Below are 27,899 nucleotides of genomic sequence, written 5' to 3' on the forward strand. Positions count from 1 at the left end.
GCCTCTGGTCTTTGATGATGGTGACGTACTGATGGGGTTTTGGTATAGGTGTTCTTCCTGTTTGATAGTTTTCCTTCTAATAGTCAGGACCCTCAGCTGTAGGTCTGTTGGAGATTGCTTGAGGTCCACTCCAGACCCTGTTTGCCTGGGTATCAGCAGCAGAGGTTGCAAAAGATAAAATATTGCTGAACAGCGAGTGTACCTGTCTGATTCTTACTTTGGGAGCTTCCTCTCAGGGGTGTACTCCATCCTGTGAGGTGTGGGGTGTCAGACTGCCCCTAGTGGGGGATGTCTCCCAGTTAGGCTACTCAGGGGTCAGGGACCCACTTGAGCAGGCAGTCTGTCCGTTCTCAGATCTCAACCTCCGTGTTGGGAGATCCACTGCTCTCTTCAAAGCTTGCAGACAGAGTTGTTCGGGTCTGCACAGGCCTCTGCTGCTTTCCCTGTTGTTTTTTTAGCTGCGCCCTGTCCCCAAAGGTGGAGTCTACAGAGACAGGCAGGCTTCCTTGAGCTGCTGTGAGCTCCACCCAGTTCGAGCTTCCCAGTGGCTTTGTTTACCTACTTAAGCCTCAGCAATGGCGGGCGCCCCTCCCCCAGTCTCACTGCTGCCTTGCGGTTAGATTGCAGACTGCTGTGCTAGCAATGAGGGAGGCTCCGTGGCCGTGGGACCCTCCCAGCCAGGTGTGGGTATAATCACCTGGTGTGCCCGTTTGCTTAAAGCGCAATATTGGGGTGGGAATTACCCGATTTTCCAGGTGTTGTGTATCTCAGTTCGCCTGGCTAGGAAAAGGGATTCCCTTCCCCCTTGCGCTTCCCAGGTGAGGCAATGCCTCACCCTGCTTCAGCTCTCGCTGGTCGGGCTGCAGCAGTTGACCAGCACCGATTATCCGGCACTCCCCAGTGAGATGACCCCAGTACCTCAGTTGAAAATGCAGAAATCAGCGGTCTTCTGTGTCGCTCGTGCCAGGAGTTGGAAACTGGAGCTGTTCCTATTCGGCCATCTTCAATACTTGGTCAGAGATTTTATTAAACTCACTACCATATAATGCAACTAAGATCTAAAAAGGTTAGATAATTAGCCCCAAATCATAAGGCCCATTCAGTGATGGGTGACCTGGAATTTTAAACCCTGTCTGCTAGATTTCAACATCTAGAATGTTATTTCCACTTAAGTAACTATTTATACAGCAACTAACCCATCCAACAGCAATTTATTGCCTAAGTCATGCACAAATGGAAATAAGATGGATTTCCTTTCAAGTAGCTCAGTCTAGTGGGGCAGAAGACACACAGTTACAAATAACTTTAATATAGTGTGGTAGTTGATACTGAATCCCACCTCCTCAGCTTGAGAACTATAGAAATGTGGGCAATCTCTTTGTAGTTCATTTTTCTCTGATGTAAAGTAAGCATGTTAATCATCTACTTCAAAGGGTTTTATGAGGATTGAATGGAACAGTACGGGTAACATGCTTAATACTATTCCTGGCATGTAAAAAGTACTCAGTAAATGACAGCCTTAACTCTGTATACACAAGATGCCCTGGAATCACCAAAGAGGGACACCTCATCCTGCTTGGAGACAGGTGGCAGGGAATGGAGAAAAGCAGGCCCTGTGGGGAGGTCAGGGAATGCTTTTCAGGGGCAGTTACATCTGGAGATTAACGTTTGCATTGAGTCTGCGGAAGATACCAGGACTAGAGGGAGATGGATGATTTGAAAGACGGTTGGAAAGTTGACATTGCAGTGAGTGCTACAAGTCATGGTGTAGGCTTTGCAATTCTTCCTGTATTCAGAGTGTAGCTGAGAGGGCGGAGGTCATGGAACAGTTTTAGATTGGGTCTCTTCTGGATGCTTTTAAGGCTATGAGGAGGAGCATGGATCTGTGGAAGACTGGAGATGGGAAGCCAAGCCAAGGGTAAGAGGATTTCACAGTAGCCTCCGTAGGAACAATGAGGGCATTTGTACCAGAATAGAACAGGAATGGAGAGGATGGGGTCAACTGAAGAATGGAGGTAAAAACAACAGGATGTTGGAATAAAGAGAAGGAGTTGAGAATGAGTCTCCTGTTTTGGCTTAAGTTACTTAGGTCAGGTGGTGGTGCTACCAGTGAAGGGAGAATAAGGGAGGTGGCAGGTTTAGAGAAGTCCATGAGGAATTCTGTTCAGGTGAAAGTTTCATGTGTTGAGTCTGGAGCTATGAAATACATGGGCTATGGATATGGGTTAGAAATTCTCCAGCATCCAACCTCCAAGAGGTTACCTGGGCACAGGTAAGGGATAAGAAGCAGACGGGCAGAGAGAACCCTGGATCTGCCTACACTGGTCTTAGATTTTACTAAGCCCAAAGTCATCCACATTTGCTGGGAAGAATGTGCACTAATAATACAGCCTTCCTAGATTCCCATGCTTAAACTAATGACCTAGAGGGAAAAAAGAGAAAACTGTAGCTTTATAAAAGAAAGAAAATATATTAGAAGTGCAATGACAAAGTCTCCTGGGAGAAACGGCAACCTTGCCTTAAGAACTGTAGTGAGAGGTTTTGCGTTTGTGTTTTTTTTCATGAGATGTGTTCTATCCAAAGTTTTGTGTTTAAATATGTACTTTTCATTGTTGAATTACTTCGTAACTGGCTCTGGTTTCTTACTATCACCATAATGGCACACATTTCTTCAGAAATCTTCTTAGAGGTACTTCTTGATATTAATCCAAGTGGAATCTGTAGACTACCTAAGACATTCATGATTCCACAGGCATGAAAAGAGGGTAAACTATGGTGTCAGATCAGGCTTTCAGTTATGAATGTGCTGCTTGTTCTCTGTGGACCCTTGAGCAAATTAGTGCCTTATTTGAGCCTTAACTTTCTCAGTTGTAAAAGGAAGTAATAATGTCTGCTTGATGGGCTTAATTCTAAGGATTATGTTAAATAATGGATAAAATGCATCTGACATGTAATAGATGCTCTAAAATTATTGGATGCTATACTAACGTTACTACCCATGTTATTATTTTTTATTTTTCAGAAATTTGGTCTTTAGGAATAAATTTTTATTATCAGTCAGTTGATAATAATGATGATGATGATAGAAAATAGTTACATATTGCTTTACTCTGTGCCAGGCATTATTCTAACACTTTACGTCTCTTAACAGATGTGATCCTTATAACTGCACTGTGAGGCAGGCTCTGCTCTCATGCCCATTTTACAGATGAAGAGACTGAGATTTAGAGGTTATATAACATGCCCAACTGATTGGTTTGGGAATAATCAAACTGAGATGATAAATTCTGCACAATTTCTTTTTACAGCCCTCTAAAAGGAAGCCTTGATCATCGGCTTCTCATGTCCGTATTTGGATGTTTCCAAAATGTGTGCAGAACATATGCTGATTAGGGGAGTTAACAGAATTTTCTAACATTAGCTAAGATGTTTTCAAAATTGCCTTAATGCTCCACTAACAGTGTGACACTCTAAATAATGTTCTGTCTAATTTCAGCCTGTGAAGTTGAAGCGGGGAAAGTATACCAGGTCTCCTCAAAAGAGCACATGCAGCCTTTTAAAGAAAACATGGAACAATTTATTATTCAAGGTAAATTCCAAAGAGATGTGTTATGTTTTTCTCCCCTTTCAGCAAAAAAAAAAAAAAAAAAAAAAAAAAAAAAAAGGTAAAAGGCATTGTTTGAAAAATACATATTGCTTTAAAAGGGCTTATTTTGACATTACAGAAAAACAGATTAAGTTGAATTATGAGTCACAGAGTTGTAAGAGGCTAGCAATTTGATAAACATGCTATTTTGTGGATAATGTTCATTATTAATGTTTGCTTGCATGACAGTAAATACACTAGATATTAGTTAAAATAACTCATCTTTGTAAGACATTAACAATTCTATGCTTTTTGTGATAGAAAATTAGATGGTATTATTTTACATTTTAATTGTGCTGATGACCTCATTTCAACCTGGTATTTATTTGGCTTGTCAAAACATTGTATCCAGAGAACAGACTATATTGATGTTGTTCAGATCTTCAGAGCATTATCTGCAGTTTTTTAATGGGATACACCAATACCTCTGGATATTCAACACCTTTCTTCCAGGGAGCTTAAAAACGTTATAAATATTATCTCATGGACTCTTCCTGCGTTTCTAGGAGATAGGCAGGGATGGAAAATTTTAGAAGACAATAAAGAAACAAAAAAAATTTAAGAGGAAAACATCTATTAAAAGTCTTGATGCTTGAAATCACTGAAACTTTTAATTATATCAAAGCATTTACTACTCAAAATATTTCAACTTTGGAATGTTCCATCTCCTCTGAAGATCAGATTTGTACCATGCCACGCTCTGGGAAAGTTCTTTCTGTTTCAGGAATTCTCCTAGAGGCTGACATGGCTTGAGACTGAGGCCAAGAAAACTCTGAAGATTGGCTCCATACTTTATTTTGTTATAGGTTGTTCAAGTGTCATTAATGATGACTTACAATGAATTAGTCATACTACAATTTGATTAAATGTTAGGCACAGCTTTTTTTAAGATGGGAAAATACTATTTAATCATTTAGGATAATTGTGAAGATTGAAACAGAACTCTGGTGAAACTCATAAATCAAGGTGAATGTCATTTTCAAATTCCGAGGTCTTCATGACTTAGAGTGGAAAATCTGCTCATTGATTCTTAAAGGATCCTTTGACTGAAATCGTTAGTCCTATAGTAAATATTAGTGAACATTTTGTAAACTCATTCTACTCTTAGTAGTGAATAAAAGTGAATCGTGCTTTTTCCATCTAGTGGGTTTGTGGAGTCAAGAATATGTAGCACATTTTTAAAAAATGTAACAGGAAATAATATAGGTAAAAGCATAGAATATTCATTTTTGTCATGTAAGAAGAAAGGAATCCTTAATCCTAGGATTTATTCAAAAAAGCAATCAAGCAATTCACTGGATTTCACATACAAAATGTAAACAAGTGTCACTCTTATTCTTGGTCACATGATATGTGATTTATTATATAATATTTTGAATCCACAATTTATAGACCAGGCATTGAGACTGGTGTTTTCCATACTGAATAGTGAAATTATATTTTGCAACACATGTGCTTTCAAAACACAGACTGTCAGCCAAATATCATATCTCTGGTAGTCATTTATAATGATTTGAAAAACAGTTAGAGGTGTTTAGGATTTGTCTAGTGGTTCCCTGGTAGGAAAGATGGGATTGCCCAGTCATACTAAATGTGTAAGTAAGTATCTCTTCGGATTTTAACAACCTTTCAGATTTTTTTTTTTTTTTTTTTTTTTTTTGAGATGGAGTCTCGTACTGTCACTGGACTGGTGTGTAGTGGTGCGATCTCAGCTCACTGCAACCTCCACCTCCCAGGTTCAAGTGATTCTCCTGCCTCAGCCTCCCGAGTAGCTGCAATTACAGGCACCTGCCACCATGCCCGGCTAATTTTTTGTATTTTTAATAGAGACGGGGTTTCACTATGTTGGCCAGGCTATTCTTGAACTCCTGACCTTGTGATCCACCCACCTCGGCCTCCCAGAGTGCTGGGATTACAGGCGTGAGCCACCGTGCCCCGCCAGGAAGATCTTTTAACCTCCTTATTATGAAACTCAGATATTAACTCTTTTTTATACTACTCCATGTTAAGTGAAAACAATGTTGTAAGGATACTAACCTATATACTGTATTCTTAGAAGCAGGAAATGCTTCACCTTTTTGTGTTAAGTTAAACAAGGTGAGTCTTCATGGCGCCCCTTCCACCACTTTCAGTTGCCTTTTTATCTCTTCTCTGCATCTGCTCTTTTTGGTTCATTTAAAAATTATTTTAATGCTTTCAATATGCCCTGCTGTTCTATTGGGTATGATTTACAGCAGTGAATGAGAAAATGTATGTGTCTTAATGGACCTTACATTCTGCATTACCTGGAAGACAGGTGATAACAACAACATAAACAACAACAGAAAATGTTTTGAAAAACACCTGTGTACATCAAATGTGTGTAGATCAAGTGTGTTAACAATATGAAAGAATAAAAGTCTCACTTTAAGCATAGTCACTCTCAAAGCTGTTTTCAATAACATGTAGGGAAACAATGGAGTTCCAGATATGTTTCCTGTTCTAGTCCATTTTCATACTGCTATAAAGAACTGCCCGAGACTGGGTAATTTATAAAGAAAAGATGTTTAATTGACTCACTGTCAGCACGTCTGGGGAGGCCTCAGGAAACTTGCAATCATGGCAGAAGACAAAGGGGAAGGAAGGCATCTTCTTTACAAGGTGGCAGGCAGGAGAAGTGCTAAGCGAAGAGGGAAGAGCCCCTTACGAAAAAACCATTCGATTTCGTGAGCACTCGCTCCCTATCATAAGAACGGCTTGGGGAAATTGCCCCCATGATTCAATTACCTCCACCTCATCTCTCCCATGACATATGGATTATGGGCATTACAGTTCAAGATGAGATTTGAGTGGGGACACAAAGCCTAACCATATTATTCCCTTCAAATAAATTTGTAAGGCCAGGCCCAGTGGCTCTCTCCCATAATCCCAGCACGTTGGGAGGCTAAAGTGCATGGATCATATGAGGCCAGGAGTTTGAGACCAGCCTGAAACCCCATCTCTACTAAAAATACAAAAGTTAGCCGGGTATGGTGGTGCACACCTGTATTCCCAGCTACTCAGGAGGCTAAGACATGAGAATCACTTGAACCCGGGAGGCAGAGATTGCAGTGAGCTGAGATTGTGCCACTGCACTCCAACCTGGGAGACAGAGCAAGGCTCTGTCTCAAAATTTTAAAATAAAGGTAAATTTTAAAGGATGTAGCCAATTCCTTTGCCCTCATGTTTCTTCTAGTTTATCAGGACATGATTCTAAAATTAAAATTATAAACTAAAGAAAATACCATCTTAGCACAAACAAATGCCAAATCTTTGCTTATAACTAGGCTTCCATCACTAATAGTATTCTTACATCGGCCTCTGTGCTTAGATTCATTTATATGGGTATGATTACATATATATATATATATATATATATATATATATATATATTTTTTTTTTTTTTTTTTTTTTTTTTTTTTTTTTTTGAGATGGAGTCTCGCTCTGTCACCCAGTCTGGAGTGCAGTGGTTGGATCTCGGCTCACTGCAAGCTCCGCCTCTCGGGTTTACACCATTCTCCTGCCTCAGCCTCTTGAGTAGCTGGGACTACAGGCGCCCCCCACCTCGCCCGGCTAGTTTTTTTGTATTTTTTAGTAGAGACAGGGTTTCACCGTGTTGGCCAGGATGGTCTCGATCTCCTGACCTCGTGATCCATATACAAGCAGAGTCTTTTTTAATGTGCCTCATCCTCAAAATCTAAAATCTCTTGAGCAATTCAAGAAGCTATGCCCAATACTGCCCAAATGTCTTTATTGCATTAGCTGCCTCTGTATAACAGAAACATCTCTTATCCCTGTAATTCAGCTATCGTGTGGTCAGTGATCCCACACTCTTAAGAGTCTTACGGAATTCATCTAGCCCTGCAACCCATTCAGTTTTCCCTCTATATCTTCCTAGTTCTACTGAAGCCAAGATTTCATGGTCTCTGTTTAAACACCTCCTCACTGGGAACATCTCTCACCTCTGCCCTAAAAGAGGCATATTTAGAGAATGTAGCCCTACTGTTATAAGGCATTCATTGTTTGTAAAGGTGCTAGATTTGTACCCTCCTTAGGAGAATTGAGAATATACTCACTCAAAAATTGTTCTGACCACCACCCGGCTTTATGTTCTTCATAACACTTATCACTGTCTGCAACTGCATCATTTAGTTGTCCCTCGATAGTATAAGCTTCATTAAGAAGGCAATTTTGCTTTGCTTCTTGCTGTAACCCCATACCCAGAACAATGCACAGTACAGTGTACACTGTCTTGCTCACAAGCATAGGTCCAGCAACCCTCGTTAAGCTCATCTCTTTGCCTTCTCCATATTTGCACCACAGTATTGAGCAGCTGATCATTTTTGTTTGTAGGAAGGTCCTTACAAGGACACTGACTAGTTGTCACTTTAAATTCATGAACCCACTGACAGAACTCATATTTTTCTCGACAATATTACTAGATTGCAAATTGAGCTTTCTCTATTTCTGAGATTCGTTTATATCATCCCTTCCCAAATCTTCGCAATCTTCCTGTTCCATTTACCTATGTCTCTAATGATAACCTCAATGAGAAACAGTTACATGATTATACAGAAGCTCCCACAGCTACCCACCATCACATCTGCAAACCAACAGCATCTGAATCTGTATTTTCTGTGCGTCTTTCACTACAAGAGAAGGAAAAGCCAGCTCTCATTAAAGGCAGATCCTTACCCACATGCTCTGGACCGGATACTCCTATTTTTATCCAGGAATCCACTCCTAGAGTTACCTCCCCTTTCTCTCTCAACTGCAGTTGTACGTTTTCCTTCTGGGCTTGATTCCTTCAACAACACTTAGATGTACTCTATCTTACAAAGCGTGAAACTGTAAGAGGGGTGCTAAATATACACCTGTGGAGAGAACAAGTCTTTTTAGTGACTGTAATACTTGATTATTAGAGGAATGATTGGGGGGTGAGAGAGTGTAAACTACAGAAGGAAAAAAACACAACACAAAGAAATGGACACAAGCAAGTTGGTAGTTGCATTGTGGGAGGGAGTATAGTGTGATGAGGCTGAATATATATTCCTGGCTGAGGGACTTAGGCTTCATCCAGAAGTCTTGGGGAGCAGAAGTTGCTCTTGGGGAGCAACAGTTTCCCATTGATCAAGGGATCAGTGGGGGCAGATCAGACTTGGAAGCAGGAGACCACTTTTAAGATCATTATGGTACACTGGTAAAGAAATGAGAAGGCCTTGTACTAAGGAGATGGTGATGGTGCTGAAGAGAGAATAGCAGTGTTGGTGCTGAAGACAGAATAGCTGTGAGGGATAATAAAAAGATAGAACCAAACGGACAAGGAGATGATGGGTAGGTGTCTAGATTTTAGGTTTGAGTATCTGGGTGAGTGGGGGTACTAATCATTGAGATAGAGAACACGCATGGAGGGAAAGATTTGAATGGTTGGCATGATTACCCATATGTAAACATGCAAGTGGGCATCCCCAGTGGACAGTTGGGTATATGAGCTGAACTTGGCATAGAGATCTGAGATTGAGGACTGGGCATCTTAAGCAAGGTTATTCTTGCATGGATGTGGTCACCTAGGAGGACAGGAAAAAATAGATCCAGGGATAGTATTCTGGAGGAGAATAGCATTTTTAGGATGGACAGAGGAAAACCAGGTTAGTAGTGAGGTAATAGGAAGAAAATTGACGGATTCTTTTGTTACTGAAGCCAGACTTGGGAAGAGTTTTAGAAAAGAGCAAATGCAAATACTCATAGTAGCACATGTTCAAATGCACTGAGTAAATAAGGACTGAACAACATCTGGGCTTGTGGATATGAAGGTGGAGGTCAGTGGACAGAAAATGTTTCTTGGATTGGCATGAGCAGACATTGATTTTCTGAGCTTTTAACATAGAAGCGAAGAACTAGAGTGCACAGATCTTACTGCGGGACAACTATAACTGATGCATATGTGTTGGACTGAACTCTTTAATCAGAGTTACTGTAACTTAGCTTATCTCTATTTTCTGTCACATATGTGACAAGAAACCATATGTGACATAGGATTTTTCTGTTGCAAAACCAACATATGTGATGGTTTTGTTTTTGTGCATGTGAGATGAAGACAACTAATTCTTAATCTCCAGATGGTCATTCAGCATTTATTTGCAGTTTGGTGTTAAATTTTCTATTTTTTTAATAGCAGAAAATGTGGGATATAGAAAGATGAAATAAATGTGATCACTGGGGACTCACGTTTTCCTAATATATCTCTCAGAACTCAGCACACTCCTTCCTTTTTTCTCTCTCTTTATTTTTGAATCTAGTTTGTATTTTCGACAAAGTATACACACAAAAACCATGTTATTGCTGAACTGTAAAGAACCTTAGATGGAATGGATGACCTTTATGTATGGATCTGCTCCTGTTGAAGTCTCTGGGAGAGAAATACAAGCCTGGTTCTCCTTTGTGGGCCTTCAGTGCCTTTTTAATCATATGGTACATTTTGATAAGTGTATATCTTAAAACTTAAGCTCAACTGTTTTCTGGACAAATGGCAATTTTTTTACAAAGGAGTCGGGGGTTCTCTCCATGCTATTACATAAAGTCCCTACCATGATTTTATAAATCAAAAATAGCTAATAGGATTTTTCACTGATCTTGCTCTTCATATTTCTACCCCTGCCTTTTCGCAAACATTTCTTCTTTAAGCATAGTAAATTGTGGCTGAACTAGGGGAACAGAACCACAATGAAAATGCATAAATCTGTAATCACATGCTTATAATTAAAAGAATGTTGAAACCCCAGCTCTTAAATATACAGTCTCTAGTATCAGTAATGCTATACTTGAGAACAAAGCGATGGTGAAAGCAGTGGCTGTTAACTGTGCCAAAGACTGAAAATCCTAGTAGAAGTGAGTATCTTTCTCAGAAAGGAATATGGAGCAGTACTCTCTACGTGGGGGGGGGGGGGGGAGGGTGCATGTTTCATGTTGTACTTCTGTTTTTTTCTGAAAATATGATAAAGACACTTTTTCCAGTAATGAAAACAGGTATGTTTGATTTTTTGGTGTAATCTTCCTTCATTGACCATTTAATGTTGAAAAAGAAGCATGATTGTCTTTTAAGCAAACCACTTTTACCATTATGAATTTGGTATGATTTTCTGTAGATTTTTAAATTTCCCTTTTGGAGAAAAACCAAAACACTTGCCTGCTGGTAAATCGCGGGACTTGGTCTGAGCCCTTGCTTAGCCCCTCCCAGTTTTAAGCTTGAATGAGAGCAGGTCTCTGGCTCCTGCCCCTTTTAGCAGGAGCTTCTTATCTCGTGTGCATGCATGTGCAAGTGTTCCCTGAGACCCAGGACAGAGGCTGCATCCTAAGGGCTGGTTTTACCCTCTTTTCATTCTGTGTGTACTCCCCCACCTGCCTGTGAAGCTCTCGGGGTCCTGCCAGCTCTACACATCACCCACTCTTTTTCTCCCTTCCCTTTATTATGCTGGGGGTTCAGAACTTCCAGCCAGAGCCTCTGCCCTTGTCCTACCTTTTCCCCACCCCTGTGTCCCCTGTGCCCCCCAGCCTGCCACCTGCCTCAGGGCTCAGGTGTCCCCATGCTGGTCATGCTGGCCCAGGCTGTAGGAGCAAGCCTGGGAGACTCCCCTGCCTCTGCCACTTTGTGTGGGTAATTGTGCTTTAGGGGAAAGTGGGGGATTCAGTAAATTTCTGGTGTGCAGGTGGGGAGAAAAGAAGGTCATAGGGTAACAATTATTAAGCCTTTATACTATTTCTGCTGTGCTGAAGAATGAAGCAAAGCCATTTATACTCCATGCAATTTTAGTTTCACGACTCTTTAGGTCAGTCCGAGTAGCCATTATTATCCTCATTTTATGACGAGGAAACAAATTCTCAGAAGGCTCATTACTTGACTGAAATACAATAGACGGCAAAGTCATGCTGGAATCAAGATCTTTAAAAGGAGGCCGGAGCAGTATTTTAATTTAAAAATCATTGTAATATAGTAAGAGACCCAGATAGGGGAGTTTTGTGGTGTTAGGTGTTAGAAACCATAAATACAGATGAAATCCCATGTAAGATAATCAATTAAACTCAAAAGTCACTAATAACCGGACTGCCAAATGATTACACTTTTGTATTAGTGAAACGTTCGTGCAGACACCATGAACCAGATGGACAAAGCTCTTTCCCCTATTGTGGTGACAAATGATGATTCCATTTTAAAGGTACCTTTCCTGCCACTCTTAACATTTGAGAAGCATGAATTTGAAGTGATTCTTCTAGAAAGAAAAATAGTTTATATCACCAGTTCGTTCTGAGGGTTAGATTTCCAGCAGCCACAATCATTCATTATATAACCGTAGATGAGACTTGATCAAAGAGCCTCTGAGGAGTGACGGGGAATCGATTCCATATGGGAGTCCCTAACCACCGCCTCCTGCATATTTCCACTCGGATGCTCCCACCGGCACCTCACACTAAATATCTCCATAATGTGTTCCATGCTGTGTCTTCAGCACCTAGTACATCACAGACGCCCAATAAAGATTTACTTCACCGATGAATGAATGAAGGAATGACTGTCAATTCAACACAAGCGTCTCAGTTCTTCTGCCCCGCTTGTGTTCTCTAACATTGGAAATAGTGCTACCACCCATGTGATTGTCTAAGATAGAAAGCTGGGCCTCATTCTTCATTTCTCTATGAATGAGTGATGGGAATATTTAAAGAGTGCATGTATCTGTTATAAAATACAGGACCATAATGGAATGTAAGTCTTCTCACTATTACTGTCCTCTATTTGAACCAATGTTATATTTCATTTCTAGCCTTCCAGAGATAATTTGCATGGATAAGCATGTATGTGCATATATATACACATACACACACATATGTATGTGTATATATGCCACTATAAGTATATATATATGCACATACATATATATACACACACATATATATCTACACACACATACATATGTATGTGTATATATACTCATAGTGGTATATATACACATACATATGTATGTGTAGATATATATGTGTGTGGCATGCATGAGTAGCAGTGTTGCTGTATATATATATATGTGTATATATGTATATATGTGTATATATGTATATATGTGTGTATATACATATATGTGTGTATATATACACACACATATACATACATACACACACACATTTGTATTTATTTAGTTTTTACTAGTGGTTACATGCTCTATATGTCTTTCTGCCTTTTGTCTTTCCATTTCCATTATGAAATATTTTATATTTCTTTGTTTTATATTTTCTATAATATAGAGATAACATATATGCATGTGTATATGTTTTAGATGCACACATACTTATAACATAAAATCTTGTACTATATTCATTTTATGTTGAACACAAAAATCTAACATTTTATTATTCTTACACTGTTTATATGAGACAGCCAATTCTCCTCATTTTCTGTAGTCAGGTTTTATAGAGTCACTGTGAACACTGATTTAGTGAATACGAAACCATTGCTCCTATGGGGAAATACAAGGTTAGGTGCCTTCAAGCCTGTGGTCATATTCTTGTCAACTGATTCACTCATAACTTTGTCTTATGTGTGTTTATGTTTAATGACAGCTTATCTAATATATATTGTTCATTCATTAATGTTGAACTCTTGGCTAGCAACACTGTTACTCGTGCCTTAATGAACTTTACTTAACACATGTATTTCTCCATAGGGTACATCACAGCCGTCTTGCACATAGGAACACTAGATAGCAATTGAGCACTCTGCGTGGGGGCCATTTAAAACAGTGAAATTACCAAAAATCCCACAAAGATGTGGAAAATGTGGCACAAAATAGGTGGTGACAAGGACACTTTTCACAGTGTAAGAGCTGAAACAAGAAGGCGGAGTGTTGCCTGTAAAACCTCAGCTGGAAACATGCTAATTTATACAACAAAACAAGCTTGTATTATAGATGTCTATGTATATCCTATAACCTGAATGAGATATGAAGATGTATCCCAATAGCCATATACACCCAGCTCACAGAATAGAATATGATCCATATCTGTCAGTCAGCTCTTCCTTTTATCTTTCCCTAGTCTTATACCTGTGTCCCCTTCAGAGACGACCACGATCCTGAATTTTCTGTTTATCATTCCAGTGTTTATTCTTTATAGTTCTGCCAAAAATGTAAATCATAACCAATGTATTATTTATAATTTTAGGAACTTTGTGTGACTGGAAATATAAGCATAATCTGCTGCAACTTAGGTTTTTCTCCACTGAACATGATTTTTGAAATTCTTTCATGTTTTTGCATGTGGTTCAACTCTATTGTAGGACTATAATAGCACAGATCATGTATTCTATCCCTTTTTTTTTTTCTTTGAGACGGAGTTTCGCTCTTGTTGCCCAGGCTAGAGTACAATGGTGCGATCTCGGCTCACCGCAACCTCTGCCTCCCGGTTTAAAGCGATTCTCCCACCTCAGCCTCCCAAGTAGCTGGGATTACAGGCATGTGCCACCACACCTGGCTAATTTTGTATTTTTAGTAGAGAGGGGGTTTCTCCATGTTGGTCAGGCTGGTCTCGAACTCCCCACCTCAGATGATCTGCCCGCCTCGACCTCCCAAAGTGCTGGGATTACAGGCATGAGCCACCAAGCCTGGCCCTCTATCTCTTTTTTATTGATTATGGAAACTACTTATATGAGCATTTGTGTTCACAATTCCTGATCCACATCCATACTCCCTTTTTGTGTTGCAAACCTAGGAGGTCTGCTGAGGCAGGGGACGTGTGAATCTTTAGCCTCGGAGATAAAGCCAAAGTGTTTTAAAAATGATTACTTCTCATCTGCACTTCTATCAGCAGAGTTCCAATTGTGTTAAATCTTTACCAGCACTGAGTTCTTTGATTTTATTTTTTTTAGTTGTTTTTGACCCAATTGACTCCTTAAAATGGTATTTCATTGAGGTTTTCATCTGCATTTTCTTGATGATTTTTGAGAAATCATTTGTTTTCACACATTTATAGCTGTTTCCTTTTCTCTGTAATACCTTTGTGAGTCTTTTGGCTGTTTTTTAATAACTTGTCTTTTACTTATTAAGTTATTAGGACATCTTTATATATTTAGGACATTAAAATGTGGTCAGATAAATTTTCCCAAGCCCCACTCCCACTTTGGAGCTTGTCTTTTCATTTTTCTTTTACTGACTATTGATTTTAAAAAGTTCTTTATTTCTATGCAGTGATATCTATCAGCATTTTTCTTGATGGTGCATAATTTTTGCCTTATTTAAGAAATCCGTTTGGGTGCGGTGGCTCACGCCTGTAATCCCAGCACTTTGAGAAGCTCAGGTGGGTGAATCACGAGGTCAGGAGATCAAGACCATCCTCGCTAACACAGTGAAGCCCCGTCTCTACTAAAAATACAAAAAATAAGCTGGGCATGGTGGCGGGCACCTGTAGTCCTGGCTACTTGGGAGGCTGAGGCAGGAGAATGGCGTGAACCCAGGAGGCAGAGTTTGCAGTGAGCGGAGGTCATGCCACTGCACTCTAGCCTGGGCGACAGAGCGAGACTCCATCTCCAAAAAAAAAAAAAAAAAAAAGGAAATCCTTTCCTTCTATAAGTTTGTAAAGATAATGTTCTTTATTTTCCCAAGAAAATTTTATAGTTTTGCTTTCACATTTAATCCCTCTATTTGAAATTCATTTTTATCTGTGATCTGCAATAGGAATCACATTTAATTTTGTCTCATATGGATAATGCTGTTTTAGTTGTTTAGTGCCATGTAAGGAATAAGCCATTTTCTCTGTAATATGCTGTACCATTTCTATCATGTAGGAACTTTCCATATATGTATGAGACTTTCTTGGGTTTTCTCTATACTATTGCATTAGTCTATTTCCATTATTTATCCTTATAACAAAACCTGTTACTATCCTATTTACTGTAGACTTCTAATAAGTCTTGAAATGTGAAAAGGCTAGATTCCCACCTTCTTTAGATTTATGCTTCTCTTGGTAATTTATTCTGCTATATAATTTAATAATTATGTTGTTAAGTTACACCAAAAAATCTATTAGGATTCTGACACAATTACATAGGCTACAGATCAGACTGAGTAGAACTGATCTATACACACACGGAGTAAAATGATTCGTCAAGCAAATTAACATATTTTATCATTTCACATAGGTACCGTGTGTGCACACATGCACACCCTGCATACTGCTTAATAGATCTCTGGTCATATGTACACTACATAGCTGCGATTTTGTACCTATCTATGAACATGGTACAGACTAGCATTTATTTATGTTTCCTTTAATATCTGCCTAAAAAGTTTAAGATTTCTTTAAGATTTCCATATGTTTTTGTAGAAATATTCCTAAAGACCTCATTTTGGTTTATATTTTGTGAACTGCATTTACTCTATTTTGAAGATATGTAAAATTCAAATAGCTTACATCTTACAAACTTGTTAAACCCTCTTATTAATTTAACAATTTGAGATTTAAAAAAACATTTTTCTGGAGATATCACTGCAAATAATGACGGTTTTATGTATGTATGTGTGTATTTGCTTCCTAGTTTCTTTTTTCTTCCTTTTTTCTGGTCATTTTGCACTCTGTTGTACCTTCAGTGTAATATGGACAGAAAGAGTAGGAATGTCATTTCACAAAGCGGCATAATTAGAGGAGTCGAAATAAATATTTTGGCCATCTTTGTAAACAAATTAACACAAATTGATTGGAGGTTTTGTATCATTTCGTTTTCCCCCCTACTACTTTCAAGTGATATTCTATATCTTTATTGTTTTAGTGCCTACCTCTGATATACTGATATAGTTCTTTTTATTGCATAAAGTATGCAACACAATGTTTATATATATGTATACACACACAGAGTAAAGTGATTTGTCAAGCAAATTAACATATTTTATCATTTCACATAGGTACCGTGTGTGCACGCATGCGCACCCTGCATACTGCTGAATAGATCTCTGGGCATATTTACGCTACATAGCTGCGATTTTATACCCTTTCACCTCCATCTCCCCACTTCCCTCAACCTCCTGCCATTTCTACTCTTTGTTTCTAGGTATGCAAGTTTTTGGTTTTGTTTTTAGTTGAGATTTCACATATAAGTGAGAACAAGCAGTATTTTTCTGTTAACACAATTATTTAACAAAGTCTAAAGTTGCTGTCTTTACTTCCCTCTAAACAAATTCTTAGCATGTTTTAATGCTAATCTTACCATTTAAATGCCATTCCTTTCCATTGTTTTAGTTTCATTTTATATTGTCTGTTACCCCTAAAATATAGAATTATTATTTTTATGTCTTCATTTTTTGTTTAAATGTAACCAATACCATTGTCTTTGCTCATGATTCCTTCACATTATGCCGCCTTCTAAGATTATTTTTCTTCTTTCTCAAGTCCACCCTTGAAAAGTTGCTTGGGTGTGAACTCCGGATTGTAAATTCTCATTTTGTCTGTGTGAACGTATCTTTATATCAAGCCTGTTTTTTAGCGATAGATTTGCTCATTATAAAATTCTGGGTTCAAAGTAAATTCCTTTCACCGCCTGGAGGCCTCTGATTTCTCTATTCCCTTGTTGCATTGACAACTCTACTTGGGTCCAATTATTGTTGCTTTGTTTCTAATCTAAATTTTCCCTCAGGATCTTCTATGTTTTTCTGTTTCTCCATATGTTTGTTTTGGCTAATCATCAGCAGACACTACCAACCAAAACCATTTTAAAATAAATCCTTGCCTTGCATGTTAGGATCACACATTGGGCGTTTGGGGCCTAATGCAATGTGGTTGCCCATGAGGGGTAAGGGATTCTTATGTGAGAGGCTTTCCCCTTCCCACAGAGCCACTGGTGAGGTGGATGCATTTCCTTAATGCCTAATTTAGTGGGGTGATTCTTTTCAATTTCTTCTTTTAAGATGTCTCTGTGGTTATATAGGATGATTCGAGGCCTCTTCAACATTTTCCCATATGGCCCTTAAAACTAAAGTTCTAGGTTGCCGGGTTTAGTGATGCCCCGGGGAAGTGCTGGCTTACACCTCTTTGGAATCCTGCTCCTGTTTGTTTTTATGGCCTCAGAGAATTTTCCTGATTTTCTATCCAACTCAGCCATGCATTCAATATTACTTTACCCCAGCTTTTTTGTGTTCTTTGTTCTGAAGCTTTTTGATATTGTTGAAATTAGAAGTCTATCTTGTTTTTTTCAATTAAAATATATTTAAAATAATTGTACGTTAGTAAAATGACTTCATGGTATTTCACTATATGCACCCAAACGCATTTGCTCGTTTCTCCACTTACCAACCTTTTTTCTAAAACATTGCTTTCGAAAGCAAAAGATTATAGTAAAAACATGTGTGGAGGTTTCACAATTAACATTTGGTACTGTACTGTCCGAAACGTTGAGCTGCTGGGTCAAAAGCAGTATTCGCCTTATTCTTGATGCCTCCTTTTCCCCTATGCCCTTGCTATCCTTGCTTTCCTTACCTCATCGTTGTTAAGTCCTATGGCTTTACTCATATGTGTCCACTCCACTCTAATCCCATTGCATCAACCTATCTCAGCCCCAAATCCTCACTTTTTTTCCTTAGGCTGACCATTTCCTAACAGGTCTCATTTTTCCTCATCACTGCCATTCTGTTACCGTATAATCACCAACAACCTGATAGTAACCTTCAGTCTTCTGGAAAAGATTGAATCACGTTAGTATAATAAATTGTTAAAGTGTGTGACTACTCATTACAATTGATGTATGTTTAAAATATAGAGCTAATATATTTTAAACTACATAAAATATCTAAAATGTATATTTATTTATTTATTTATTTTTGGGAGAAGGAGTCTTGCTCTATTGCCCAGGCTGGAATACAGTGGCGGAATCTCGACTCACTGCAACCTCCACCTCCTGAGTTCAAGCATTCTCCTGCCTCAGCCTCCTGAGTAGCTGGGATTACAGGCACATGCCACCATGTCCAGCTAATTTTTTTTTTTTTTTTTTTTTTTTGGTAGAGACAAGGTTTCACCATGTTGGCCAAACTGTTCTTGAACTTCTGACCTCAAGTGATACTCCCGCCTTGGCCTCCCAAAGTGTTGAGATTACAGTCGTGAGCCACTGCACCTGACCTAAAGTGTATTTTTAAAATATGCCTTATTTGCCCTTCATGTTAGATAATACAAAATTAATTGCATAAATTTTCATGGTTAAGTCTAAGCTTTTGAAAATTCCTTAGGTTCTGGGTACTTGGATAGGTTCTGCCATGATGAAAAATCCTGACCAAATGGTTATGTTCTTGTAGCTGAACCTCAATTACATTCTTTAGTGACTGATGTAAATCTTCCGGTTTTTTTGAAGAAAAGTCAGCCGAGTTCAAGACTAGCACTTTAAAAATTTTAAATTTTGTTAAAGCAATTCTGGTATAATAAAACCCAAGGGTCCATTTGTATGGCTACCTAAGAAATACCAACATGTTGAAACAGAAGTAAATAGTCAGAAGATATTAAATTGCACCATTTAAAATTATGATGTTTTCTGGTTAATGTCTAAAATCTGTCAGTTTGTTAATTTTCTGCTTGACGCATGTTCTGACTACGTGTTACTCGGGCATTTGGATCATTAGGGAAATAAGAGTTGAGTGTGTTTGTTGTAGGTTGTCTATGGTCCTGAGTCTACTCTGAAGATAAGCAACACTTGTGAGGCAGAGATGTGTCACACAGTGGAGGGCTTTGGTGTAATTACCCCTCTCTGTTGTGCATTAATAAAATCTAAGTGAAACATTGCTAAACCACGTTAACTTATGAGAAAGGTCAGCCAGGCGTGGTGGCTCACACCTGTAATCTCAGCATTCTGGGAAGCCATGGTGGGTGGATCACCTGAGGTCAGGAGTTTGAGACCAGCCTGGCCAACATGGTGAAAATACATCTGTATTAAAAATACAAAAATTAGCTGGGCATGGTGGTGGGTACCTGTAATCCCAGCTACTTGGGAGGCTAAGGTAGGAGAATTGTTTGAACCTGGGAGGCAGAGGTTGCAGTGAGCCGAGATCATGCCATTTCACTCTAGCCTGGGTGGCAGAGAGAGACTCCATCTCAAAAAACAAACAAAAACTTATGAGAAAAGTCATCTAACTCATATGGCAAATGGTCTCATTTCATGTGCCAAATCTGACAGATTGATACTGGCTTAATGGAGCTGTGTTTTGAGGATAAATCTTAGATTTTACCTGAATTCTTGGGCTTGAAAGAGCAGCATGAGTAATTAGTGATTTCTGAAATATGATAGGGAAGAATTGAGTAGTAGCAAGTATTTTTCCTCCAATGATTTCTTATTTTTTTCTTTATAAAGTGCTTATATTTTTACAGGTGGAATACATTATATATTTTGTATATATTTATTAGATATACTTTGTTTATATATAAGAAATAGGTATAAAATCTATAGAGATGTATTGTATATTAAAGGAAAACCAAACCTAAATCACTTTTGGAGGAAGAATTTCTATTTTTTTAAGGCAGTTTTGAAAGCTTGTAGACAGGCATCCCTTGGAGATATTACAGTTTTGGTTCCAGACCACCACAGTAAAGCAATAAAGCAAGTCACATGCATTTTAGGGTTTCCCAGTGCATATAACAGTTACATTTATGCTATACTCTATTTATACTGTACTCTATTAAGTGTGCAGTAGCATTATACATTTAAAAATGATGTACATACCTTAATTTTAAAATATTTTTTAAAATGCTAACAATCAGCCAGGCACTGTGACTCATGCCTGTAATCCCAGCACTCTGGGAGGCCGAGGCGGACAAATCACAAGGTCAGGAGTACAAGAGCAGCCTGACCAACATGGTGAAACCTCGCCTCTACTAAAAAAACAAAAATTAGCCCGGCGTGGTGGTGCACGCCTGTAATCCCAGCTACTCAGGAGGCTGAAGCAGGAGAATCGCTTGAACCCAGGAGGCGCGGAGGGTGCAGTGAGCCGAGATCTAGCCACTGCACTCCAACCTGGGTGACAGAGTGAGACTCTAGCTCAAAATAAATAAATAAATAATAATAATAAAATGCTAACAATCATCTTAGCCTTCAGCAAGTTGGGATCTTTTTGCTGGTGGAGGGTCTTGCTTCCACGTCGATGGCTGCTTGCTGACAGGGCAGAGTGGTGTTTGCTGAATCTTGGGGTAGCTGTGGCAGTTTCTGAAAATGAGGCAAAAATGAAGTTTGCTGAATCAATTGATTCTTCTTTCACTAAATATTTCTATGTAGCGTGAAATGCCATTTGATAGCATTTTACCCACAGTAGAACTTCTTTCAAAATTTGAATCAATCCTCCCAAACCCCACTGCTGCTTTATCAACTAAATTTAATGTTCTAAATCTTTTCTTGTCGTTTCAACAATGTTCATAGCATCTTTAACACGAATAGATTCCATCTCAAGAAATGACTTCCTTTGATCATTCAGAAAAAGCAACTCCTCATCTGTTCAAATTTTATCACGAGCAATTTTATCATGAGCAATTTTATCATGAGTAATTTTGTCATGAGCAATTTGCCACAATTTGGTCACATCCGCAGGCTCCACTTCTAATTCTAATTTTCTTGCTGTTTCCACCATTTCTGCAGTTCTTGCCTCTGCTGAAGACTTGAGCCCCTGCAAGTCATCTGTGAGGTTTGGAATCCACTTCTTCCAAACTTCTGTTAATGTTGATATTTTGAACTTTTCTCATAAGTCAAGAATGTTCTTAATGGCATCTAGAATGATGAATCCTTTTAGATGGTTTTCAATTGATTTTGCTTGGATCCACCAGAGGAATCAATCACTACCTGCGACAGCTATAGCCTTATCAAATATAGTTCTTAAATAGTAAGACTTCAAAGTTAGAATCACCCCTTGATCTAAATAGAAGTTGCATTAGCAGGCATGAAAACAAAATGAATCTTCTTGTATTAAAAACATCTCCATCAGAGCTTTTGGGTGCCCAGGTTCATGGTCAATGAGCTGTAATATTTTGAAAAGAATCTTTTTTCTGAGTAGTAGGTCTCAGCAGTGGGCCTAAAACACTCAATAAACCATGCTGTAAACAGATGTGCTGTCATCCAGGCTTTGTTCTTCCATTTATAGAGCACAGGCAGAGTAGATTTAGCATAATTCTTATAGGCTCCAGGATTTTTGAAATGATCAATCAGCACTCACTTCTACTGAAAGTCACTAGCTGCATTAGCCCCTACGAAGAAATTCAGCCTGTCCTTTGAAGTTTTGAAGCAGGCATTGACTTCTCTCTAGCTATGAAACTCCTGGATGGCATCTGCTTCTTGTTTTACCTACACTGAAAATCTGTTGTAGTGTAGCCACCTTCTTCAATTATCTTACCTAGATCTTCTGGATAACTTGTCGCAGCTTCTCCCTCAGCACTTGGTACTTCACCTTGCACTTTTATGTGGTGGAGACAGCTTCTTTCTCTAAACTTCATGAACTGACCTCTATTGGCTTCAAGCTTTTCTTCTATAGCTTCCTCGCCTCTCTTAGTCTTCATACAATTGAAGAGAACTAGGGCCTTGCTCTGGACAAGGCACTGGCTTAAGAGAATGTTGTGACTGGTATAATCTAATCGGACCACTAAAAATGTTTCCATCAACAGTAATGTTGCTTTTGCTTTCTTGTCATTCATTTCTTTACCGAAGTAGCACTTTAAACTTCCCTCAATAGCTTTTCCTTTGTATTAACAACTTGTCTGTCTCAAGCAAGAGAACTAGTTTTCATTCTCTCTCCACTTTGGACATGCCTAACTCACTAAGCTTAATTATTTCTGACTTTTGATTTAAAGTGACACATATATAACTCTTTTTTTTTCACCTGAACACTTAGAGGCCTGTAGGGTTATTAATTGTAGGGTTATTAATTATTGCATGGTTATTAATTGGCCTAATTTCAGTATTGTAGGGTTATTAATTGGCCTAATTTCAACACTGTTGTATCTCAGGGAATACGGAGGCTGAGAAGAGGAAAAGAGATGATAAACAGCCTTTTGGTGAAGAAGTGAGAACACACACAATATTTATTGATTGTTTGCGATCTTATGTGGGCGTAGTTTGTGGTACCCCAAAACAATTTTAATAAATACGTCAAAGATCACTGATCACAGATCAACATAACAGACAAAATAATAATGGTAAAGTTTGAAATACGGTGAGAATTACCAAAGTGATATGACACAAAGTAAGCACATGATGTTGTAAAAATGGTGCCAATAGTCATTCGACCACAATTGCCACAGATCTTCAGTTTGTAGAAAGGCAAACAAAATAAAAATAAAACAAAAATTATCTACAAAACTCAGTAAAGCAAAGCAAAGCAAAATAAAAACAGGTATACCTGCAGTAAGATGTTATAGCTGCAACACAGAAGATGGTTAGAAGGCATACTTGATGGATCTCATAAAATTCATTTTTATTAACAAAGCAATGCATTTAGGAATATTTGTTGCTGTAATCATCAAACAAAATATTTACCTTTTTGAACTTTCCTACTCCCATCCATTTCCCAGCATGAAACTTCAGAGGCATTCTTTTTTTTTTTTTTTTTTTTTTTGTTAAGTTTTTTTTTTGTTGTTTTTTTTTTTTATTATACTTTAAGTTCTAGTGTACATGTGCATAACGTGCAGGTTTGTTACATATGTATACTTATGCCATGTTGGTGTGCTGCACCCATCAACTCGTCAGCACCCATCAATTCATCATTTATATCATGTATAACTCCCCAATGCAATCCCTCCCTCCTCCCCCCTCCCCCCTCCCCATGATAGGCCCCAGTGCGTGATGTTCCCCTTCCCGAGTCCAAGTGATCTCATTGTTCAGTTCCCACCTATGAGTGAGAACATGCGGTGTTTGGTTTTCTGCAGAGGCATTCTTAACTCTAGGTTATCTCTCATATGTCCTTCTACTTTCTATCCACATTATCATAACAGTTACTCAATTGATATGTCTGTCTCCAGCCTCCATTCCCTCCAGTTCATTCCCCAGCTACAAGGGTGACCTGTCAGGTTTTCAGGGTTTTGTATAAATGTCTCTATTGCTTTGATATTGTTGTTTAATATGTCTTTACTGATTTTCTTTCTAATTTATTTATCAGTTAGTAAGAAGGCTGTAATCTCTAGTTACAACTTTTGATTGTCTATTTTTTCTGTTTTATCAGTTGGGAATTTTGTCTTTCTTTCGTTTTATTTTTGTTAGTTTTTGCATTATGTATTTTGAAGTTCTGTTTTTGGATACAAACATAGTTAGAATTGTTATATCTTCTTTTTGAATTGATCCCTTTATCATTATGTATTGTTTCTCCTTTTTTCCTGATAACATATCTTGTTCTGAGGTCTAATTTGTCTATTTTTAATACAGCGACTTCAGCTTTATTATGGCTAGTGTTTACATAATATACCATTTTATCCTTTTACTTTTAACCTAATTGTGCATTTATGTTTTAAGTGAATTTCTTTTTCTAGAGAGCATAAAGTTGAGTCTTATTTTTCTGATCCAGCCAAACAATCTCTGGCTTTTAATTGGGGGCATTTAGAACATTTACATTTAATATAGTAATGATAGGGTTGAGTTTAACTTTTGATCTTTATATTTGTTTACTATTTGTTTCATCTATTGTTTTCCTTCTTTTTTTTCTTTCCCCTTTTTCTTATTGATCAGTATTTTTAATATAATGAGCCCTTCAGATCTGTAGGTTCTGCATCTGTGGATTCGGCCAACTGCAGATCAAAAAACTTCAACAAAAAAAAGGATGTTTGTACCTGTAGAATGTGTATAGACTTATTTTCTTGTCATTCTTCTCCAAACAATACAGCATAACAGCTGTTTACATAGTATTTATATTACATAACATTTACATTATTACAGAGATAATTTAAAGTATATGTGAGGATGTGTGTAGATTATATGCAACTACTATATCATTTTATGTAAGGGACTTTAGCATCCATGGATTTTGGTATCTGTGGGATACCATAGGTGAACTAGTCTTCCAGGGATATTGAAGGTCAACTATATCTCATCTTATTTCCACCTTTGGCTTATATGCTGTACATCTTTGTTTAATATTTTCAGTGGTCACTCTAGTGTTGTGCCCCTTTAATTTATCACAGTCTATCTTCAAATAGTATTATACAACCTCACAGGTGATGTAAGAACTCTCCAACAGTATACTTTCATTCTCTCTTCTGTTATTTGTGCTGTTATTGTCATATATTTTATGTCTACCTACGATATAACCAAAACAATATATTGCTCCTACTTGCATTTAAGCCATCATCTGAAAAAATTTTTTAAATGACAAAATTGTGTTTTATATTCATCCTCATGATTAGCATTTCTGGTTTATTTCACTCATTTGCATAGATCCAGCTTTTCATTAGGTATCATTTTTATTCTGCCTGAATAACTTCCTTAACATTTCTCATTATGTAGATGTGCAGGTGGAAAATTTTATTTAGCCATTGATTTCTTGAAATCATTTATTTCCCATTTTTGAGAGAGATTCTTACTGAATGTAGAATTCTCAGTTAACAGGTTTTTTTTTCTTTCTGCAGTTAAGATATTGTTCTTTTGTCTTGTGTTTGAATAGTTTCTGACAAGGAATCTATATTAGTTTTCCATTAGTGCTGTAACAAATTACCACGAACTTCATAGCTTAAAACAATACGAATTTATTATCTTGTAATTCTTCAGGTCAGAAACTCAAAATGGACAAAAATTATCTTAGCAGTGCTGTGTTCCTTTTGGAGTATCTAAGGCATATATTTCTTTGCCTTTTTTTAGATTCTAGAAGCTGCCCACATTCCTTGGTTTATGGCTTCCAGCTGTCTTCCAACCTAGCCATAGCTGGTTGAGGTTTCCTTGTTTCCTTGTGATGTATCGCTCTGATGCTAATGCTCCTACCTTTCTCTTTGACTTGCAAGGACCCAGTGATTGCATAGGGCCAACGAGGTATAATACAAGATGAACTTCTCATTTTAAGGTCAGCTGATTAGCAACCTTAATTCCATATGCAATTTTAATTCCCCCTTAATTTATTATATTCCCATGTCATATAATATGTTTACAGCTGGGATTAATAAATTAATTCTCCCTAAATTTATTATATTATATTCCCATGTAATATAACATATTCACAACTGGAGATTGGGACATGGACATTTTTAGAGGGCCATTATTCTGCCTACCACAAAGTCGTTGGTAATTTATATTTTTGTTGCTTGTTATAAAATGTGTCTCGCCACTCTCCTAAACTCTGGTTTTTAAATTTTACCTCTATTGCTGGTTTATAGGATTTTATAGGATTTTTATTATGATATGCATTGGTATATGTGTTTTTCTCTCTTTTTTCTTTTCTTTTCTTTTTTTTTTTAAGACAGGATTTCACCTTTGTTGCCCAGGCTGGAGTGCAATGGCATGATCTTGGCTCACTGCAACCTCCGCCTCCCAAGTACAAGTGATTCTCCTGCCTCAGCCTCCCAAGTAACTGGGATTACAAGTGCCCACCACCACACCCAGCTGTTTTTTGTATTTTTAGTAGAGACAGGGTTTCACCATGTTGGCCAGGCTGGTCTTGAACTCCACCCACCTCGACCTTCCAAAGTGCTGGAATTACAGGCATGAGCCACCACACCCGGCTGTGTTTTTCTCTCTCTTAAGGTTAACTGAGCTCTTGGTTTTAGGAATTTGTGGTGTGTATCAAATTGGGAAAACTTTTGACCCTTATTCCTTCAGTGATTTTTCTGTCTCCATCTCTCGTTTTGTTCTGGGACTACAATGACACATAATGCTAGAATGTTTACTGCTGTCACAAGGTCATCAAGATTCTGCTGTCCTTTCAGTCTTTTCCTTTATGTGCTTCAGTTGGAATAGATCCAAATTTTACATCTTCAAGTTTATTGTTATTTTCTTCTACAGTGTCTAATCTTATGTGATTTCCATTCAGTGGGCGTTTTATTTCAGATACTATATTTTTCACTTTACAAGTTCCACTGAGTTCTTTTTTTTATATCTTCCATTTTCTCCTCATTATGTTCATGTTTTTCTTTAATATTTGAGGGTGGTTACAAAAAACTCCATTAGTATTAATATCCTTATTTGCTGGTTCATCTTCTGTCATTCCTGGGTCTCTGTCTATTGACTTAAAGAATGTGATTAACATATGTGTTTCAATAAATAATTTACCACACAAAGAGATTTTAAAAACCATATGATCATCTTATTTCTTTTTTTGACATGTCTCACTCTGTTGCCCAGGCTGGAGTGCAGTGGTTAGGTCTCAGCTCACTGCAGCCTCCACCTCACAGGTTCAAGAGATTCTCCTGCCTCAGCCTTCTGAGTAGCTGGGATTACAGGAACGTGCCACCATGCCCAGCTAATTTTTGTATTTTTAGTAGATACGGGATTTCTCCATGTTTTCCAGGCTGGTCTTGAACTCCTGACCTCAGGTGATCTGCCTGCCTGGGTCTCCCAAAGTGTTGGGATTACAGGCATGAGCCACTGCACCTGGCCAATCATAATAGATGCAGAAAAGGCATTCAGTAAAATCCAACATTGCTTCATGATAAAAACCCTCAACAAAGTAGACATTGAAGGAACATATCTCAAAATAGGAGCCATATATAACAGACTCCCAGCCAACATCATACAGAATGGGGAAAAGATAAAAGCATTTTCCCTGAGAACTGGAGCAAGACAAGGATGCCTACTCTCACCACTCCTAATCAACATAGTGCTGGAAGTCATAGCCAAAGCAATCAAGCAAGAAAAAGAAATGAAAGGCATTCAAATTGGAAAAGAAGAAGTCAAATTATCTCTGCTCACTGATGACATGATCTTCTAAACCTAGAAAACCCTAAAGATCCCTCCAAAAGATACCTAGACCTAATAAATGACTTCAGCAAAATTTCATGATACACAATAAATGTATAAAAATAAGTATCATTTCTGTACACCACTAACATTCAAACTAAGACCAAATCAATAACTTAGTCCCACTTACAATGGCCATACACAAAAGTAAAATACCTATGAATATTTAACTCAGGAAGTGAAAGATCTCTGCAAGGAGAACTATAAAACACTGATGAAAGAAATTGTGTAGATGGCACAAACAAATGAAAAAACATTCTGAGCTCATGGATCAGAAGAATCAACATCATTAAAATACTGTCCAGGCTTGTAATCCCA

At 38.1% G+C, this 27,899-nt stretch overlaps 1 protein-coding gene across 2 annotated transcripts in view; it reads left to right on the forward strand.

The window, feature by feature from the left end:
- Positions 1 to 27,899, forward strand: part of FMN2 (formin 2) — a 415,306-nt gene that overhangs the window by 293,451 nt on the left and 93,956 nt on the right. The window contains exon 14 of one of the 2 annotated variants that reach the window (XM_030936061.1): positions 3,497 to 3,589. The exons of the other annotated variant lie outside the window; for it this stretch is intronic. Within the exon in view, the coding sequence (XP_030791921.1) occupies positions 3,497 to 3,589 (93 nt within the window). The remainder of the gene's footprint in view (positions 1 to 3,496; positions 3,590 to 27,899) is intronic. 2 annotated transcript variants of the gene reach the window in all.

The sequence above is a fragment of the Rhinopithecus roxellana genome, chromosome 8, assembly GCF_007565055.1.
Source record: "Rhinopithecus roxellana isolate Shanxi Qingling chromosome 8, ASM756505v1, whole genome shotgun sequence".
Taxonomy (NCBI): Eukaryota; Metazoa; Chordata; class Mammalia; order Primates; family Cercopithecidae; genus Rhinopithecus; species Rhinopithecus roxellana.